General features: G+C 33.8%; 1 protein-coding gene across 5 annotated transcripts in view; it reads right to left on the bottom strand.

Annotated features, from left to right (window-relative positions):
- Positions 1 to 20834, bottom strand: part of ptpn13 (protein tyrosine phosphatase non-receptor type 13) — a 166028-nt gene that overhangs the window by 47194 nt on the left and 98000 nt on the right. For 3 of the 5 annotated variants that reach the window (XM_056446110.1, XM_056446111.1, XM_056446113.1), the window contains exons 11-21: positions 19885 to 19959; positions 19625 to 19799; positions 17554 to 17704; positions 16975 to 17113; positions 16065 to 16217; positions 14708 to 14890; positions 14421 to 14583; positions 12371 to 12737; positions 8934 to 9031; positions 6907 to 6966; positions 744 to 833 (exon numbers count right to left, since the gene is read on the bottom strand). In XM_056446110.1, the coding sequence (XP_056302085.1) occupies positions 744 to 833; positions 6907 to 6966; positions 8934 to 9031; positions 12371 to 12737; positions 14421 to 14583; positions 14708 to 14890; positions 16065 to 16217; positions 16975 to 17113; positions 17554 to 17704; positions 19625 to 19799; positions 19885 to 19959 (1654 nt within the window). The remainder of the gene's footprint in view (positions 1 to 743; positions 834 to 6906; positions 6967 to 8933; positions 9032 to 12370; positions 12738 to 14420; positions 14584 to 14707; positions 14891 to 16064; positions 16218 to 16974; positions 17114 to 17553; positions 17705 to 19624; positions 19800 to 19884; positions 19960 to 20834) is intronic. The other 2 variants (XM_056446112.1, XM_056446114.1) reach the window with 1 other exon arrangement.

Raw genomic sequence — 20834 nt, 5'->3', positions numbered from 1 at the left:
AATTTGAGGCTGTTGAATGCAGTCCAAGCGCTGTTAAAAGCATTATTATTAAAAATAATAATTGAAAGGATTACAAATAATTTAATACAAATGAAGGATTTATAGAACTGTAATATCATTGATCTCATATTAAATTAAAGGGACAGTTCACCTAAAAATGAAAATTCCCTCACCCTCAAGTGATAAAAATAAAACAAACGCTGCTCTTCACTAAATAACTGTAGTACCGTTATTTAGAATCAATACATGTTAAATTATATAGTGAAGAAAAAGTGACGAGATTTGATAATTCAATTAGTTTATTAGGATGTTTAATCCTTTCTGTTGTATGCTATATATTATATCATTTGTAACTGCCCCTTTTTTACAATATTATTATTATTACTACCATATTACTGTTTCATCTGTTCTGAAACTGATTTAAGAGTTTGGGAACATTTTGGTATTTAGAGTGTTTTGGGATTTAAAGCACTGACAGGAGGTTTGGGTCCCAGTGTTGACAGATCTGATCAGTGATGGACACATTCTCTCACATTCAGTCTGAATCCTGATAAGATATTTCACTACAGGTCACCATTGGCAGTGGATAGGAAGCAGCACAGCTTCTTTAATCAGTGTGTGTGAGTGAGCGTGTGTGTGAGGACTGCCAGGCCTCTGCTATCTATCACACTATGCTTTACTTCAGTGTGTCTGTGAGGAGCTCTGTTCTGACTGGATGTGCAGCAGAGGGTGTTGTTACTCACCCAGGCCGTACTTCACGTCTTTCTTTAGATTTACGGTCTGTATCTCTCGCTCTGGGGAGGGTAAAGCTTGGACTTTTTTCTTCAGGGAGTCTGTGGGTGGAAAACAGCGGAGAGGAAAGAGATTTGAGATTTAAAACAGTGCATTTCAATTTATGCATCAACACACTTTGAGAAGTAACAACCAGTGTCAGAATGAAAAAGTTTATGGTCCATTCACAAATGTACATAAAAAAAAAAACATGCATCACAAGATTTAGGTAGTAGGGATGTAACGATTCACAATGAGGCGGTTGAAAATCGATTTAAATATGTGATGATTCAAACCGGTCGAAATGTTGAACGAATCGCAATACATGTTTTGAACAGAGGGGGCGCTGTGTTTAGAGTCGCAAACTAGTTTTACCTGCACATCTTAAAAAAAGGTGCAGCATTCAAGGAAAAAAATAAAGTGCTTCTCACCTTAAATTTGTTTCAAATAATTTTGCCCAAAAAAAAAAAAAAAAAATCGCAACTAAATCGTATCATGAGATTAGTATCATGAATCGAATCGTGAGTCAGGTGAAACGTTACATCCCTATATGGTGAAAATAGAACTTCGTAAACAGAAAATAACTAACATCTCTACAGGGTTTAGTCATCTTTAATATGTACATGTTATCAAACCCAATTCTTTTTATTAAAATGATAGATTCTTAATTAGATTCTGTATTCTTAAAGATGCGTTATGTAAGTTTGACACCGAGTGGTTGAACTAGGTATTACATTCCTGGATCAAAACAAATGCGAGTCTAACTATTGAGCCTATATGCTGATTAAAGTCATGTTGTAAATAAAAGCAACGGCACACGATAGAAGGAATATTTCACATATTAAAAAGAGTTTTTGTTCTAACCAACACCTTGAATTGATATTTTAGAAATGGCTTCTATTTCTTGCAGCTGAACAACAGGATAAACTGACAGTGATGTTTACCTTAGGTACACCACATGTGCTTTATTCAGTGTTAAATGCTAACAATGTAAGTTGAAATGCCATTTTACATGACATTTATTGCCATACTACTGAAAGCAGCAGCAGAAAGTTTACTTCAGGTCTTAAAAATACAAATAAACCGTCTGAAACTGAACTTTGGAACTGTGAAATAATGCAAACCAATACATAGTGATTCAGCATCTACATTTAATAATGTTAAAGAGGTTTAATATGTATTAATTAGATTGTAAACCTTACAATTTCATGAGTGAGTGCATACTCTGTGCTTCTGAATGGCTGTATTTACATTTCTGTGGTGTTTCGTCTGGTGCAAACAGCCAAATTGTTTATCACAGCAAAAATCTCATCGTGTTGTTAGGACACAGGGTTACAATGTAACCTGCTTACCTAATGTTTAGGCTCATAATATTTATATTGTTTGCTAATTAATAATAACCTCATGTGGAAATCTGAATCTGCTTCTCATTTCGGAGTCTGCTACTGTGGACCGGAGGTCACATTTCAGTCATGGGCATGCTTTGAGAGCCTTTCTGATTGAATGAAATACGCGGTTTTCCACCAAGGCAACCCGGGGTTCTGAAATATATTTAGCTCAACTGGCATTGGGTGGGTAAAAAGAACCAAAACAAAGACAGACGTTCTGGCATGGAAAGTTTTCAAAGAAGAATATCTGACTTTAGCATTGTTTTTTAGATAAACAGAATGTTCACTTCGCATGTTTTCTAAATATCTGCAAACATATAATGGTATTTTTATGCTTTAGAAGAGCCAAAATCTTACATGCAGAACATTTATTTAATACTTTTGGTGATAATGTTAATGTTAGTGATAATGATGTAATGTAAGTTAGTGTATTAGCAAATGATACATTTTATAACATATATTTTATAAACTATATTAAATTAAATGACCCTGGACCACAAAACCAGTTTGCACGATTAAAAAAATACAACTGTAGTGGTCAAAATAATATTATTAATATTTTTTATTTCAAAACTTCCTTGGAAAATTAAGTAAAGATCATGTACCATGAAAATATTTAGTAATTTCCCTTCTGTACATACATCAAAATGCATTTTTGATTAGTAATATGCATTAATAAGTGCATAATTTTGACAATTTAAAGAGAAAGTTCACCCAAAACTGAAAATTTCACTCATTATTCGCTCATCCTCAAGTGGTTCCAAACATTCATGAGTTTCTTTCTTCTTTTAATTACAAAGAAAGATATTTTAAAGAAAGCTGAAAACCTGTAACCATTGACTTCTACAATAGGAAAAAAAATACTATGGAAGTCTATGGTTACAGGTTTCCAGTTTTCTTCAAAAAATCTTCTATTGTGTTTAACAGAAGAAAGAAACCCTAACAGATCTGAAACAAGTAAAGGGTGCGTAAATAATGACAGAATCTGCAGTTTTAAGGTGATTTTATCAATATATTCGACATTTTCAGATTGCAGATTTTCAAATAGTTGTATCTCAGTCAAATATTGTCCTATTCTTTCAAACCATACACATTCTCAAATTCAAAAGTAAAATTTGATTGTAAAAATAAATTTTTTTTCTAATTTTTTTTATTATTATTTTTTAATAATTATTTTATAAATTATTAAAAAAAATTTCTAATGAAGTTGTTTCTAACAATTATTTTTTTCTACAGACCATGTGCTATAGAAATTAAACACCTCTTTCATAGAGAGAGAGAGAGAGAGAGAGAGAGAGAGAGAGAGAGAGAGAGAGAGAGAGAGAGAGAGAGAGAGAAAGAGAGAGAGAGAAACAAAACTAGCATACAGTTTTTCTATAAGCTGTACTGATACATGACTAGTGTTTGGGTGCTTCGGGACAGCATTATGTTTTGGCTCAGCTCTGATGTGCTTTACTAACAGCCGAGACTAGAGATTAGCTCTTAGTAAGGCCGTATATCAGTGCTGCTAAAACACACAGCTTAGCGAAACAGAAAATAAAGAGTCTGAGCCAAAAAGAAATGCCAATGAAACTTGAGCTGAGAGAAGAGAAGTGCGTTAGAAAACACCAGAGAATGTTGAATTTGGCAAGGGTCTGGGATTTGGAAATTGAACTGTGAAGTCTGGTGTCACTGTGAGGTAAACTAGTGCTATTGACATTAAAAGGGCCTGTTTTTGTTTACTAAAAGTTCACTGTAATTTCCGCAGATGTTTGTGTTTCAGGGCCAGACCAGGACACAATGTTTCCTACTGACCAGTCTAGTTAAGTCAAGCTTTATTGTCATGTGTGGACATAAAGTGGAATGAAATATTGCGTGTCTCGCAGGACTAGGCGATGCTACATAAATAAACACAATCATAAATATGAACACAACGCTAGATGCAAGAGCTATTTTGAACCTATACATAACTAACATACCAGAGTGGTAATCTAACTATACTAACTACTAGTGGTGTAAAAGATCACAAATCTCATGGTTAGACCAGTCACAATATCTTTTTTGTTGTTGTTGTCGTATGATATATTGCACCAAAATCTATACAAAATTATATTATAGATCATTTATTACCACTCATTATATAATGCTAGAATGACAATATAATATCATCATAATGCTAGTACACTCTTCCAAAGAACACATAATATCTTATTCTTAAGAATATATAACTTAATTAGTCATTTTAACAATTTTAACTCATTTAGAATGAGAAAAACGCATACCCTAAAATTAATAATAATAAATCTTAACAATAAAAAAGTGCAAAGTAAAAGGTAATGGAAGCTGTGATACCAGATCATTTCAGTCATCAGACACCCACATGAAAATACACTAAAGTCATTTATATTAAATACTACAGTGCTTTAACCATACTGACACTTACTGACACCTCAAATAGAGATCGAGATGTTGCACAATCAGCTAAAATGTTGCTAGAATTGTTTTTTATGTATGGGAGATATATATTGCATCACCATAAATGACTGAGATCATGCGCATGTTTTGTGCGATAAATCAAGATATTGATTATTGTGAAAGGTCTACTCACGGTTCAGATCAGACTATGGTTTTTAAGTCATGGAGCAGACCATTTTTCAGATCAGCAAAATATGGAGGAGACAAATGTCATTTGCTTTCCATTCATTACAATTAATGCAAGACACTTCTGGTTTTAACAAATATATCTTACAACCAGTAATTTAAATAAAAAAAAATAATAAAAAAATCAAGATTAACCTACTGAATAAAAAAAAAAATCATCTTTATTTTTTATTCTCATATTCAATTCATGATTCAATAATTCGCTCATAAAACTTCATGTCTCATTACTAGATGTATCATTTTTTTCAGTGGCATATTTTATATGCCACGGTGTATATTTTTTCTGGGCATTTTATGGCCCGCTGGACTTCTTTAATCGACCCGTATGAAGTATTTATTTAATTTAAATTCAACCGCAAATAGGGCCTTGCAATGCGCAGGTCTGATATTGTGAGTCAACAAAAGTGGACTTTCACATATCCTCTTAAGACCCAAGGAAAAAAGTTTTTTTGTTTTTATTTTTTGTGATTTCCTACATTTTTTGATTTAATCTACAATTGAATCTACAATTTACAGTTTTTACATTTTGCATCTTTTGCACGCTCAAGTGTCGTTATTTCAAATGGAGACATGCATGTCACGCTCATGTTTTCCAGGTGCCGCATGTTGAAAAAAAAAATCTAAACATTTCAGACTGCCGCGAGCAAACCACAAGTCATGTGACAGGAACCAACTAGGCAGCTTCACACTATGGATTTGATTTGAATTACACAGTAATAAAGGTAGATTAATTACCTCGGATTAACGATTTAACAAATCCAGATACAGATCCTCTCTTAGTGATGATCATTACATCACATATCCACCTCACATTCAACCTGACTTCAGTGCACTTGTTCAGCCCAACACAGGCTAGAATTCTCTTACTGAACATAAAAAATATATGAATATATCAATCAATAAATTAATGAATAAATTAATAAAAATGAACTAAAGCGAAGCGATCAAACAAACAACACTGTGGCATTTATATGAAGTAGATTTTGTGATGCTGGTCTAAATACTTTGTGTAAAATTGATTCTTTTTGAGTTTGTATGATTGTTTATTGACTACATCACAGAATGTTTTTTCAAATGTTTTTCAAATTAACTGTATTGGTCTGGCCCTCCAAAACCACCCCATAGTCTAATGTGGCCTCTTGGAAAAATTAATTGCGCACCCGTTTTTGATGGCTGTTTGTCGCCACCTATCGGTTATACAATGTATACGCTACAAATTTCAACAGCATCAAATAATAACTATAAAATGTTCTCCCAGTACTTCTGTGTTATTTGAATGTTTGTAACTTTGTAACTAACTGAAAAGTGTAAAAACTGAATCTCTCGATCACAAAGGATTAATAAACATATGCAAATCTTCATAATTTATGTTGATTGCATGTTTGAATTGAGATCTCGATCTTTTAATGATTGTATAGGTTTACACTAAATTCACTTATACAGGCTAAACAAGTAGTGACAGAAAAACACCTTTAATAACCTAAGAAAGCATTTAGGTGCCACCACACTTCTTTCATCATTATATTTTACAGGAACGTCAAAAGTTTTTCACACGTGATGTGAATGAAGTGGGAGGCGATCTCTCTGTGATGGTTACAAATTTAGGATTAATCTACAAGTAAAAATAAAAAGTTATTAATCCGCAGGTCACGTGTGTTCCAAACCGTGTGTTGTGATCCATTACACCCATACTAATTATACATGTACTGTTAATACTTAACTACACACAGCCTACAATAAATACAGCTATACAAATACATTTAAACATATACGGAACAATATTGTGCAAGATAATGTGCAAAAGAGGTATTTAAGGCTGAAGAAAACAAGTAGTGCAGCATGACTGTGTAATACATTCACAAATAAACATCGTTTTCCCTTCCGAGTCCTTTTAAGATGGAGTTTAAGTGAAGTGTCTGGTGCATATGGAGAAAACAGTGTTCCTACGGGTGGTTTGTCATGCCTGTAAATACTTGTCTCTATATGAACCGGACACTTTACTATGAGGACTTGCTACATTTGTAAACTGAAGAGAAACAGATGACATGCAGACATGCAAACTGAAACATTCTGGCTGACACCAAGCTAAACAAAACCCAGATCGTACCAGTGATTCCTATGGAGGAGGCAGGAGTGGAGGGAACTCCGGAGCTGTGCATGCTCACGCCTAGAGATTGTGAAACAAAAGTTTTAGTAGACCCTTTTGTAGAAAAAAAAGCAATGTTATACAAGGGGATATATAAAGTAAAGTATATAAAGTATATAAAGTATATATAAAGTAATCTTAGGAATTTTGCTTTTTTAAGGTCAATATTATACTTTAAAAGTGTTATTATGATTGAATTATATGACTGCATATAATCTCGAACAGATTTTTATATTAACATATCGTTACATATACCAGATTTTCAATAGTTTTGACTCAGCAGGACTTTCTATTAATATTTTTATTCAGTAAAGACACGTTAAATTAACCAAAAGTCAAAAAATATTTTTTAAAAGATGCTTTTATTTTAAATAAATGATCTTTGTCTGATCTTTCGTAAAAAAAAAAAAAATCTTCAAAAAATAAAATCAACATCAACAGTAAAACATTTATTTATTTGTTTGTTTAATTTATTTATTAATGCATTGTATGCTGGTGCATGCCGGTGTTAGGCTATGCTACAAAAATAATAACAAAAAACGATATGCCACCAAAAAAGCTTACCACAACGGCGGAGGAGGTTGACAATATCAAGAGTAGCCTTGGATTGGATAAGCAGTTATTTAATAAAATGGGCAACAGTTTGAGGAAATTGGCAACCATAAATCTTCATGGCTAAATGTAAATTGTGGCATACCACAAGGATCAGTTTTAGGTCCAATATTGTTTATAATTTACATGAATGATACGTGTAAGATATTGGAGTTGTTTATTTTATTTGCGGATGACACAAGTATCTTTTGTTCGGGGGAAAATTTACCAAAACTTATGGAGTCCATTAAAACAGAAATGAATAAATAAAATTAAATAGTCATTAAATAGTAAAACAAAAACAAAGTAAAACAAAGGTTATTAGTTACAAGATACAAAGGCACATTAGTTAATGATAAGTTAATGAAATTTGTGAATGAATTTTTACTAACAGGAAAAACAAATAGGAATGCATTTATTATGGTATTTATTCATCTCAATTAAATTTTAATTTTAATTAGTAAATGTTGAACTATGATTAATTATAACGCTTTACAATATTATTCATACTTGGTTACTGTTCATAAATACATTAACTAATAGACTTTTATTCTTAAGCAATACCATGATTTTTATGATATTATAAAGATAAGACAATGATTTGCCATCTTAGGACTACATTTCATTTTAACATGCAGTTCAATATACAGTAAAACTAATATTTTAAAGTGTTCTTCTATGTCAAACTATTGCTTGTTTCACTGTATTATTTTATTAAATGCTTTAAAAAATATACTAAAATAAAAAACATTTAAATAAATGCACAGTAACTAACTCAAACCTTTTGAATGGGACTTTTATCACATATTTCTTGCAATTATTACTTTCTTCAGCTTACTTATTCATGCTATTGTATCGAATTGCTTGCAAACAAACTTAATCTTGACCAAAATCCATTCTTTACCTAGATAAAAAACAGGCTATCATTATAACATCAACCAAACACTGACATTTGCTTTGACTTGATATAAAGCCTTGTTTTATTCTCTAACACAAAGAAAAGCCCTGATACATGTTCAAGCGCACAAATTCGCCCTGTAATCTCTTTATGGCATCTCTGTACATGCGGAGGAAGATGTTGAGAGGATTTGGGCTTCTGCGTCTCTCTGATCTGACAGCGGATGTCGGGATGAAATGGAGAGGTAAAATGAAAAGATCATTGAGGGAACAGAGAGAAAGCTGTTAGAAAGATAAAACGAAAGCGTCCGACAGTTCTGACTCCACTGAGACTGATTCCACCCACTATCAGACAAGAGAGAGAGACTACAAAGTGAGGAAGTTAGACAACGTTCAAAAGCAGAAAGACGCGTTCTTTGAGCGAGCGACTAGCCATTTTTCAGACAGAGCTTTGAGAGGAGATAAGAGAAAAACAGCTGCTCATGTCTTCTTTTCCTCACCTACGACATATGCCTGTCCCGTGTCCTCGCAAGACGACGAGTCCGACTCTTTCTTCAGGCTTTTAGGGCTCCAGCGAGGGCTGTCATCCACTGACAAACTGCAGGAGAAACAAACAAAATCAGTACAAAAAAATATAAAATCAGTATTACTTCCAGTGGTAGGGGTGAAAAGAAGATTTTCTGATCAATTCATAATACAGTGACCTCCACTAATATTAGCACCTATGGTAAATAAGAGCAGAGAAAGATGTGGAAAAAATATTTTATTGTTTAAAGGTGCTGCATGTAAGTTTCTGACTCTTCTAAAGCATAACATACAATAATATGTTTGCAAATATTTAGGAAACATGCCAAGTGAACATTCTTGTTTATCAGAAAAACAATGCTGAAGTCATTTATTCTGCTTTGTAAATGTGTGTTACGTGCTGAAACGATGTCTTTGTTTTGGTCACCTGCCCACTCCCACTTTAGCCAATTATATTTCAGCAACTCGGGTTGCCTTTATGGTAAAATCGCATATTTCATTCATTCATTCATTCATTCAGAAAGACTCTCAAAGCATGTGCTCGTGAGCGAAATGCGACCTCCGGTGGACAGTAGCAGACTCCGAAATAAGATGCAGACTCAGAGTTCCACATGAGGTTATTAATTAGCAAATAATATAAATATTATCAATGTAAACATTAGGTGAGCAGGTTACATTGTAACCAGGTGCAGGGCTTAATTTGTGCCGGAAAATGCCGGATCCGGATCAGGCACCTCTGAAATCTTATCCGGCGCCTCATTTTACCCATCCCCCTCCTCAACCGCCCTCCTCCCCCATCCGCTGTTCACTTTCACTTTCTTCTGCGACTCCCCAACGCTCTTCAATTTCGTTCATGACAATGCGTATTTCCCTGTTTGTCCTGCCGTTTTGTTGATCTTTATCTGGCTTACCTTTTGTTGATTTATTATCGCCTGTTCTGACTATCTACCCGTTTCTTACGATGCTCTTTGGATCACTCTTATGCTCCCGTTTGTTCCTGTTCTGACCAATGCCTGTCTGACTAAGCTTAAAATAAACTGCACATTGATCCATCATCTCTATTGTCCAGTGGCATCCGTTACAACATGTTTAACAGTTTTACAGTAAGTTTTGTAATAATCCCAGAAACACTGCAGGGTTTTTTTCTAGGATTATTTCTAATGTGTCCTATAAAGGGTTAAAGTACATTTCTATTGAGCTCCTTTTTGTAAAATAATTGTCCATTTGCAGGGACAGTACAAAAACACAAAAATAATCCATTCAATTGTAAGTGTTTGAGTATGGTTTGAATGGTAAAATCTCCAAGAATCACAGCTGGAGTAATTTAAAAGCAAGTCAAGTCTCGGGGTGAGAAATTCTCAAAACCACAAAATGACATCACCAACACCCCCACAAAATAGTTAAAAATATCTTTTTTGTTGCAATTTTTGCTTAAATTGAGCAAAATACTTAAAAGGAATTAACAATCAAGACATTTTGTGCCATCTTCTTTGCTCACATTTACCAATAATGCCAACATGTGTGGAGGACACAGTATATTACCAGAGAGGATTTATAAATCTAACTTAAAATGTTCAATTCATAACTATGAGACACTTGAAAGCTCTGGTGAATATGCATTATGGCCAGTGTCTGAAATACTACAATCATCTTCACAGGAGTATTAAATGCCTCCAAACATGTGCAAACACGGTTTAAGACCATCAATTTCAGATGCACACAGACTGTCTGTCTTCCCCTGAGAGCTGATTAATGCTTCTGGCCGCAGGCATCTCAGCACAGAGCCGACGGAGAAACAAAAATGCAGAACAGGAGTGTGTGACAGACTCGCAGACTCTGAGACATCAGAAAAACTGCAGATGAGCAGGAAAGGGAGTGAAAAAAGGGTGTGAGGGTTTTAAGACATAAGAAAAACCATGTCAGAGCTAGAGTAAGATGGCTGCAAAAATATGAAAGAAACTGGAAAGATAAAATAAACTGCATGTATCAGGAGAGTGAGACATTTACAAAAAAGATACACTTAAAGAAAAAATCTCTGTTAATTCACAGTTTCCATACTTTGTGATTCACAAGTGTTTTCTGTTTATTTACGGTTGTGAATTGCATTATGGGAACTTGATCTCTGCTCTGTCGATTTTTGAGGTTGAAAATTCAACTCTACAATTGAACAAAGGAACTTTTATTGACATTTTTGTAGTCTAAAATATTTCATGTAGAGGAAATAATATAGAGAAATAAGTCTCTGTAAAATAACAGAAAATGTCTCTTTAGTTTATTACAGGGTTTTTGTATACCGTAATTTACAACACCAACCTAGACAAGAGTCTTTCTCTCTCTTTTGTATTTTGTAGTGCTGAATTTATACCACAGAAGCTGGTGGTGTTTGTTTTGCTTTGGCTTTTTCAGGGTTAATTATTGTGATATCCTGATAGCAACAGAGAAATACTGGGAAATCTCTGTAGACTGATGAAAATTCATGCCGTTCAGCCTTAAAATCTTAAAAAGTCAGCAAAATCACCTGTTTTGTCATAACTTTAGACATTACGCTAGAGAATCATTCAAATACTAGCTCTAAAGTGACAATTGTGAAGTAGCAATGGTTTCTGCTTTTCTAACGTCAGCTGCAAATATGAGGGAATGGCAGAACAAAGTAGTTCCTCTTACAAAAGGGTTTTTGATACTCTTCATGTTTGATTTTCTTTTTTATATACACGATTATGCCGTCAAACTGTTGTATAAACACAATATCACACTCGTAGCAGTACGATATGGCTGAATATCAGCACTGGTGGGACACTAAGGCACTCTGCCTGCAGCCTCGAGCCAACGCATGCCTCCCACCACTGCTGATATACAGCCATATCGCACTGCTACTTGTGTGACATTGCTTATATAATCTATTCAATGTTAACTTTTCAAGGTTAGATGTTGTTGAAAGAAAGATCAAGGTCCCATAATGCAAATCAAAAGGATAAATAAATAGGGAAACATAAAAACATAAATCACAAAATACGGAAAACTGCTAATTTACAGATTTTTTTTACAGTGTACGGCAGAATTAGAGAAAAACAGAAGTGTAAAGACATAATAAACTAGATTTAACCAGAGGAAGGAGAAGGGTGATTATATTGTGAAACAGCAGATGAGCACAAGAACTTAGTAAAGACATAAGAGAAACCACATCAGAGCTACTAAAAGAAATAAATGTACTCCAAAGTCAATAACAAACTCTGGGTTAAACTGAGTTAACAAACAAAGTTTATATCAAGCATTGTAAAACCACCAAGTTGAATTTGTCAAGCTAAAACTTACTCCGGAGTTTGTTCAACTTGTTCTGTGCAACAGGCCACAAAAAAACGAAAACAAGATGCAACATCCAACTGTTTAGTAAAAACAAACACGCATGCATCACCTTTCTTGTTGTTTGGCCACAGCGATGGATCCCGTGTCCGAATTTGCACGTTGGTGTGATGGCACGAGCACTTGTGATCGGGCCATGCTGCTCTGTGATTGGCTACTGAACGGCACCATCCTGTGCTCTGGTGACTCCGGCAGCTGGCCCAGGTTATGATGGGAACGGCTCTTCATCCTGGGGTTGGAGCTGCTGCTGAATCCTGGATAGGGGGGTTCCGATGGGACAGAGGCCCGACTGGATGAACTCTTGCTGAGGGACATCTCTGAGTAGGACATTCTCTTGTAGAGTTCAGGCTCAGAGCTGGGGGACAGACTAACTGCACCCATCCCATCAGAGTACTGCAGACTGCTCAGCGGAGAGTTCTCTGAGAGGAGGAAGAAGTGACAGAAGAAATAAAGATGGTTAAAGTCATGTTCAGAATTTCAGAACAACCAGTTTTACAATACGACTCATTAAATTAAAACAGTGTTTTAGATGTTAGTTTCAGTCTGTTCGTTTTAAGGATATCTAGAAGCTAGTGTGCTCCAAAACAGCGACAAAATTTGTGTTTAGAAGATATAAAACCAATATAAACATTCAAAGCTTGTAGTTTGTCACTTCAGCATAAATGGATCAATAATTTTTTCAGGTCACCTAATACTTCAGTTTCTTATCAACACGTGACCAATCAAATGCTCTCTAGTATCTGACATGCCCTGCCCCCTAAAGACGCTTCTCATTTTCTTTTCATTTGATGCGCTTGATCTCGACCTCTCTCACTGGCAGAGCTGTGATAAAACAAAACACTATTGGCTGTTTATTTAAAAGGGGAGGAGCTGCACTATGTCCCACCCTCTCTTTATTTTTTCATGGTGATTACGTCAAACATCGAATAAAAAATCCACATTTCAAAGCACTTAACAGGACCTTTAATTTATTATATTTTTTTGGAGACTGACAGTTTATGACCATTTATAATTGGTGTTTTCCATTTTTAAATCTGTTTTATTAGATTTTTTTTTTTATCCAAAAGGTCATGATCTGCACTTGTTGAGTATTTGCGATAATGATAATGTCCTTTTGAGGTATTCCGTTTCACCAAAATCAAATAACGCAGGAGCGCAGTGCAGACTTCACTACTGAATCAGATCATTTTTCAAACGTCAATATAATATGCTGATGCAACAATTCTTATAAAGGTTGAAACCAACGTTGCAAGCAGCATTAACAGTTTTACATGCATTTAGCAAAAACTTCAATGCATAAAAAGTTAAAAAAGAATTGTATTTATTTGAAATGCAAATGTTTTTAACATTTAAAATGACTGTTCTCTCACTTTTAATACATTTAATACATTTTTGTTTAAAATAAATATTATTGCATTTTTTAATCATTAACACAACTGACCCAAACAAACTCTCTCTATAAAACTTTAAAGAACCATATATTTAATTATATTTCATTGACTACTACTTTTTAAAAACTTACATATAAACAAACTTTCAAGTCATGCTTAAAAACACAAAAAATATGAAATATATGAAAATAGGTTGCATATTTAAATGTGATGTTTAAAAAGCACTGGCCAAAATGTTCAGGGAAAAAGAAAAAAATGAGTGTACAGCCACTGAATATTAACTCAATTTGTTTCAGTACTGAAACTATTCGTTTTCAAACGCAGTCAAAACTGTACGAAAGCTGCTCAATTTACACTGTTCTTTCAAACAAATAAGCAATTCAGATCATTATTTACAATATTTATGCCATTTCCTTGCTCCATTCACCTTCATAAAGAGCAAAAAACAAAAAGCAATGCTTGATTTTTATATTACGCTATTCATTATTTCCTCTTTTTATTAAAGCTTTTTAGAGGGTTTTTTAGCCTTTATGGATAGGAGAGTGGAAAGTATTGACAGGAAAATTGTGGAGTGCAGAGAGAGGGGGAAAGATCAGCAAAGGACCTCAAGCTGGGAATTGAACTTGGGTCACCATGAGCACTTCAGTGCATTGTGTCTACACATTTAACCACTAGGCTATTGGCACCAACATGCGTTAGATTATTTCTCACCCAGCTCCTGCAGTTCCTGGTTGTTCTGTCTGGCTTTCATGTGCAGGTGGAACTTGTACTGAGCTGAGCACAGATGCAGCAGATACTGGCAGGTCTTCTGACTGTCTGTCTGAAACAGATGTTTGATCCCGTCTGAAGTGTTCTGCAAGCAAACCTTCTTTTTCTGCAAAATATATAAAAACAAAATATATGACAAACAACGAAGGCCTGCAGGTAAAACAGCTTGAGTCTCACCCTCTCTGGCTTTTTCCAGGAACTGTGATTTCCACCAAACATAAACATCTCACCGTGAAAGAGATCTTCTTAGTATCCCTCCAGGGGAACCTTAGCACAGGGGTTCGATTTCCATTCAACACCTCAAAGATGAGGACACCCTTTGAGTAAATGCCCAGCATGATGCCAGTCAGAGATCTCTTTTCTGGAAGCACTCGATGGAAATGAACTCCATACTCAGGCAGTCTCTGGCACACCTGCACATAACAGACAAAGGGTCCTTTTACAAAGTCAAATTTAAAAGGGATGCCACTTTCACAAGATGTAAAATAAGTCTCCGATGTTCAGAGAGTGTGCATGTGAATGTTAAGTTCAAAATACAAAACAAAATATATATATATATTTTTTTATAACTCTTTGAAACTGCCCCTTTCAGGCTTTGATAGAAAATGTGCCATTTTGGTGACCTTTCATCAACATTTATAAATCCTCTTAGTGACTGACATTATCTTCAGCAGATACAAAGCAAAAACTCTAATGGCGGACGGCTGCTTCTCACTCAGGGCTGTTTATGCTGAGGGAGAGATCATCACTAATAGGTGGGGATTTCCCCCTCCGATAACATGTTCAAAGGCACAGTGTCAATCAAAGTGTTTCTACAGACTGTTTTTAGCAAGTGTGATTCTAAAAAAATACAATTCATTAATATTTACTATTAGAGGCTGGTTATATTCACACACTGTTGCCACACAACTGGTTAAACCCCTTAGAAAAGTGTGTTTTTCATAGTAGGTCCCTTTTAAACAGTTTGCAGGTGCATTTTCAAACTTTCACAGCACTTTACAACTGCGATAAATTACATATTTACATAAATATATGTACTTCTTTGTCACTTTATAACAAATGCTATTTGTTATAGTACTCAAAAATGCTGTCATTTACTGTCATAAATGTCCTTTATTCATCTTAAATATGTAATATTTCATAATAAATTGACATGTATTTAAATAAAAAATGTATATTACACTATTCAAAACATTTAAATGATACAAAAAAACTGTCAGTAGGTGGCGCCATGTCTTTATCAGTGAATCATTTATTTGTATTCATTCGATATGACTAATTCAGTCATGAATTAAGTTAGAGAGCCACTATGAATGACTCTAACAAATGTGATTTGGCATTTGACATCCGTAAAACACTATGAACTCTGCACTGAGATGTGACTTTTTTTCATGAGAAGCTGCAAAGATAAACTTAAAATCTAAACGAAGGGAAGGTCCTGCAACTGCTCAGATCTGAAAAGCTTTAATCAAGAGAATCCGAGGGAAAGCAGATTGCAGCAATCTACTTTTATTTAAGTCAATTTTGTAATTTTGGTCAATCAGGAATTTAGTGATGGGACTGCTTTGTTTGGTTTTATTTCCTGACCTTGAGGAACTCCAGCTCAGCCTCCTGCTCTGAAGCGTTGTAGTACGAACTGTGAAGTTTGGGCAGCTCTTCTTTAATGGTGGTCTGATCGATTTTGTCTATAACTGGAGCAGGGAGGTAGTGCTCCGTCCGGAAGTATGTCTTTCCATGAAGCTGATGGAATAGGGAGAAAACATGAAGTAAGATGATGTTTAGAGGGTAAAGATAGTATCTGATAATCTCCAAAGTAAAACAATGGGAAAAATAAATAAATAAAATAAATAAATAAATAAATATTTTATAAATAAATAAATAAATATATATATATATATATATATATATATATATATATATAAAATAAATAATTCTAAAATAAATAAATATAAAATAATTAAAAAATAAATGAATATAAAATAAATTAAATTAAATTAAATTAAACTCTCAAAATCAGCTGTCCAAAAATGACACTGCAAGTATATATATAAAAAGAATAAATTAATAAAAAATAAATGAATAAAACATTTACAGCAACAACAGCAAAAAACAATTGATGAGGTTTTCACTTGGTTACAGCCCTTTAATCATGTACGTCATTAAAAATGTACATTACAAACTGAAAATAAATACAAATAAAAAATAAAAAATGCATAATGTAAGGTTATGGTAAAGTGTTTTTCCCTTGGTCACAATGATATTTCAAAAACAAAAACTGGTAAATACACGTTAAACACACATTGAAAACTTTTAAATTAAAAAGGAAAAAATACAAACAAAACTTAATCTTAAAACCAAAAACAAGCAAAACTAAAACTAAATTAAAAGAAAAAACAAAACAATAAATAAAAAGGAAAAAAACAAAAAATAAAAAGCAAAAACAAACAAACTGAAAACAAAATAAGAAAAAGTCACAATTTTTCGGTGTCGTTTGTACCTCAGTCTGATAGTCCCCGAACTCAGCCTGCAGAGCCAAAGATGCCAAAATCATGGCATTTTCCAGGTCACAGCGAACCCGCTCCTCTAGAATATCCTTCCGCAGCTGCAAGTAGTACTGGTGTTTGGTCATCGTGTGTCTAAAAGAAAACAACATTCATTTGGATAACTGGAAAACACATTTATTGGTGCATAGATCCAACCATTAACATGCAAATAAATTCATAAAGCAATCATTTCGGATTGCCAGTTTGACACAATTTCTTTCAGCATTACATTGCATTAATAAATCCTATTTCAAATTTATAATATAATATAAAATAATATAATATAATATAGTATAATATAATATAATATAATATAATATAATATAATATAATATAATATAATATAATATAATATAATATAATATAAAACATGTATTTACAAATGTTACAATATTTCTCAATATTCAGTACTTGAATGATTTGCATAAATTTTTTTTAATCAATGAATACAACCGTGGTGAAATTCTTCTAACAATAACGACTGAAATGTATTGCTTTATTGTATTATTTTGAAACCTCCAGACAGCTCTTACTGTATCAAACTGACATCATCCTGAAAGAACTTGATCCGCAGAAAGAGATTAAAAATGACATCCATTTTCTTTTTCTTAGGGTCGTCCTTCCAACCATCAGGTGCTACTTTTGAAAGTTTGGCATCAGATTCAACAAAGTAGAACTCGTTATCTAGAAAAAGGAGAAAGAATGAAAAACAAACAGATCACGCTAAATGAGTTGCATGCAGCATAACAAGTTAAAAGTTTGATTTGGCTTTATAAAAAATGAGTCAGAGGATTTAATGGATGGTCTGCGGACACAAAGCAGCCGTGTCCATTTATCATGAAGAACAACAACTATATTTAAATACTTCCTAATCAAATTTCAGTGTGTACACGAGCAGGTGCATGTTTTATGAACTCCTGACGTTTCCTAAACATTATTTGAAATAGTGGAAATTAACTGAAGGAGGATTGATGAGAAATAAATCAATGCAGCATGGGGTTTTCATTTAGACACAACAAAGTGTAGGACATGTAGGAAACAGAGTGCAGGAAACAACCTCTCTCACAAAGATATTTAGTTGTTTTTTTATTAAATTAAAAGGCATACAAGGAATGAAAGGAGGCAGTATGGGAATGGAATTTGATATGGTTCTGATGTGTATTTAAAGTGCCCCTAATGTTGTCCTCAATGTTCCTCAGTTTGATTAGAATTTCTCTCTCTCTCTCTCTCTCTCTCTCTCTCAATATATATATATATATATATATAAACATATATAATTTTTCTCAGACTCCAGCATGTAGGCTCAGCAATTTTACTTGTATATTGATAAATAAGTTCTTTAAATAAGTATAGATAATATGATATCTATACAGCCTCTTCACCCTTGTGTTTTACTCCGCCCACAAGCAGAGGAATAAGCTCACTACAGTTTGGCAAATATTGCAGCTGTTGGGCTACATAATGTACTTTTGAGGCTTTTTGGGCAAGAATATAGTTGTTTAGATTGCATCTAGGAAGTCTATTTACAAGGATATTGTCTATTTTAAAATTTGTATAATTTCAGAAATTCAGTGTGTCGGCGGTCATCAGCCAGTCAGATCAAAGAAATTGATGGCTGACGTTCTGCCACAAGATGGCAACAGAGACCACATAATAAGTCCTTATGGGAGAAAAACTCAGCGTAAATTTCAAACTACAGCATTATGGAACAGGTAAGCGACATTCTGAGTCAATCTCTCTCTTTTGTGCTTTGTAGTGCTGTATCTATAGCATAGTAATCTGGTAGTGCTTGCTTGCTTTGGCTTTTTCAGTGGTAAATTATTGTGATCTCCCGATTGCAACGTCAGCAGCAGATGTGAATGAATGGCGGAAGAAAGTAGTTCCTAATACAAAAGGGTTTTTAGACTCTCCGTGGTTGATTTTCTTATACAAACAATTATGCCCTAAACTTTTGTATAACTCAATATCACACTCGTAGCAGTGCAATATGACTGTTTATCTCTATTGTAATATGCTCTGTTGTTTATTTCATGGTGCCACAAAATACATTGTTTACGGCAATACTTTTTCATAATTTATATAAGCCCAATATTACAGCATCATGTAATCTTGAAAGAACAATATTTACATTTTGTATTTTATTTAGCGACATTTAAAATGAGTTCTTTTATGTTGGACCTGTAATCATTCATTTTTGAAAAGTGATATTTTATTAATATTTCTAAATCTTTAATCTAACATTTGCCCTGACATGCTTAATACAGTAAGAAATATGAGCACATATGAGTGAGTACATTTCTGGGTATATGCTTTAAAATTCTTTGAAAAATGAAATAGTTTTAAATGTGTGTATATATAAACTATCAATTGATTTAATTTACAGAAATGGTATTATATTGTAATACATATCGCAAGTCCATCATATGTTTCAAGGTTACTGCTTATTCCTATTTGAGGTTATACTAAGAGGAGTAAAAGAGCAATATAAGCATATTTCATGATTTTTTTTCAGTTTCCAACAACAGAATGTCCAGATTAATTGCTCATATTATGCTTTATGTTTTTCTACTTTCATGTAATGTAAAAGGAAGATGTTTTATGCACCTTTAAGGTATGCGAGGCTGAAGAGATGATGTTCCACTAATCCAATATGAGCTACGACCATGTCCAAAACATCCTTGCAGACCGCCTTCACATCACAGCACAGCTCCAGCTTCTGACCGTTCAGTAAGACCACCCCAACTTTCCTCTGGCTCTCCTCCACCTTCCCACGCTTGTTCTGTCAAAACATGCAGAAAAGTCCATGCATACTGTATATCCACTAATATGTAACAGTATAAAGCAAAGCCATGTAGCTGTCTTACCATTATTGATGAAGGCACGGTTAATGCCACAGTTGGCTCACTGCTCATCCTCACAAACTCAGGGCCAAACAAATTCTACAAGAATGAATACATGATTTGAATAAATGAATGAATGAACAAATGAATCAATTAATCAAATCATTAAAGCATTCAACATTACCGTAAGCAGAGACTGTTTTTGTTTTTCTGCTTTTACATTCAAAAACCCCTACACCATTTGCTATATAAAGTAGAATTTGAATTCTGCATCTACTATCACTCAAAATAAAACTTGCATTAAACTGAATTCAAGATCACCATACTAATTTCTTTTGAATATTGATTTCTTTAGTCTTGCATAAAGCTTGTGAATGGGCATGATTAAGCATAGTTTGAATGATGTAGGGCTAAAGTGAACTCAATGTGAACTCGATTGTGACTATAAACTGGGTTGTGTTGTTCTGGATGAAGTCAGTATGAAATAAAGTTACTTTAAGCCTATTCAATCTAAATTCAGTTCAACTGGATTATTTTATCCTGTGCTGTTAACATTGCAACCTGTAGAAACCAAATTCAGTCTAAATTAAATGATGATTCAGTTGACTTCAGGGTTCAGATTCTTTCAGCTTCAAGGCAAAACAACTCAAACCTGATTAATGTGATTCATAACATAAGTGAATGTATTCAGAACATGAATACTTCATGTAGGCATGTGCCGGTATCACATTTTCATGCTGCGATTAATTGATTGAGCTTTTATCACGGTATACGGTATTATCACGATATTGTAATTTTACTAGAGAAACAGGTAAAAAAACACAAAAAAACTTCAGTTTCGTCAACTTAGTAACTTTAATAACTTTTAATTAACTAAAAGTACTTCAAACATTTAAATACAAATAAATATAAATAAAACAATACACAATATAAAAGTAAACTTGAGCAATTATATCAAAGTGAATGTGCAAAGG

The sequence above is a fragment of the Danio aesculapii genome, chromosome 21 (genome assembly GCF_903798145.1).
Source record: "Danio aesculapii chromosome 21, fDanAes4.1, whole genome shotgun sequence".
In the NCBI taxonomy this organism is placed as follows: domain Eukaryota; kingdom Metazoa; phylum Chordata; class Actinopteri; order Cypriniformes; family Danionidae; genus Danio; species Danio aesculapii.
The sequence above is the reverse complement of the archived record's forward strand: the minus strand, read 5'-3'. Positions and strand labels throughout refer to the sequence as shown.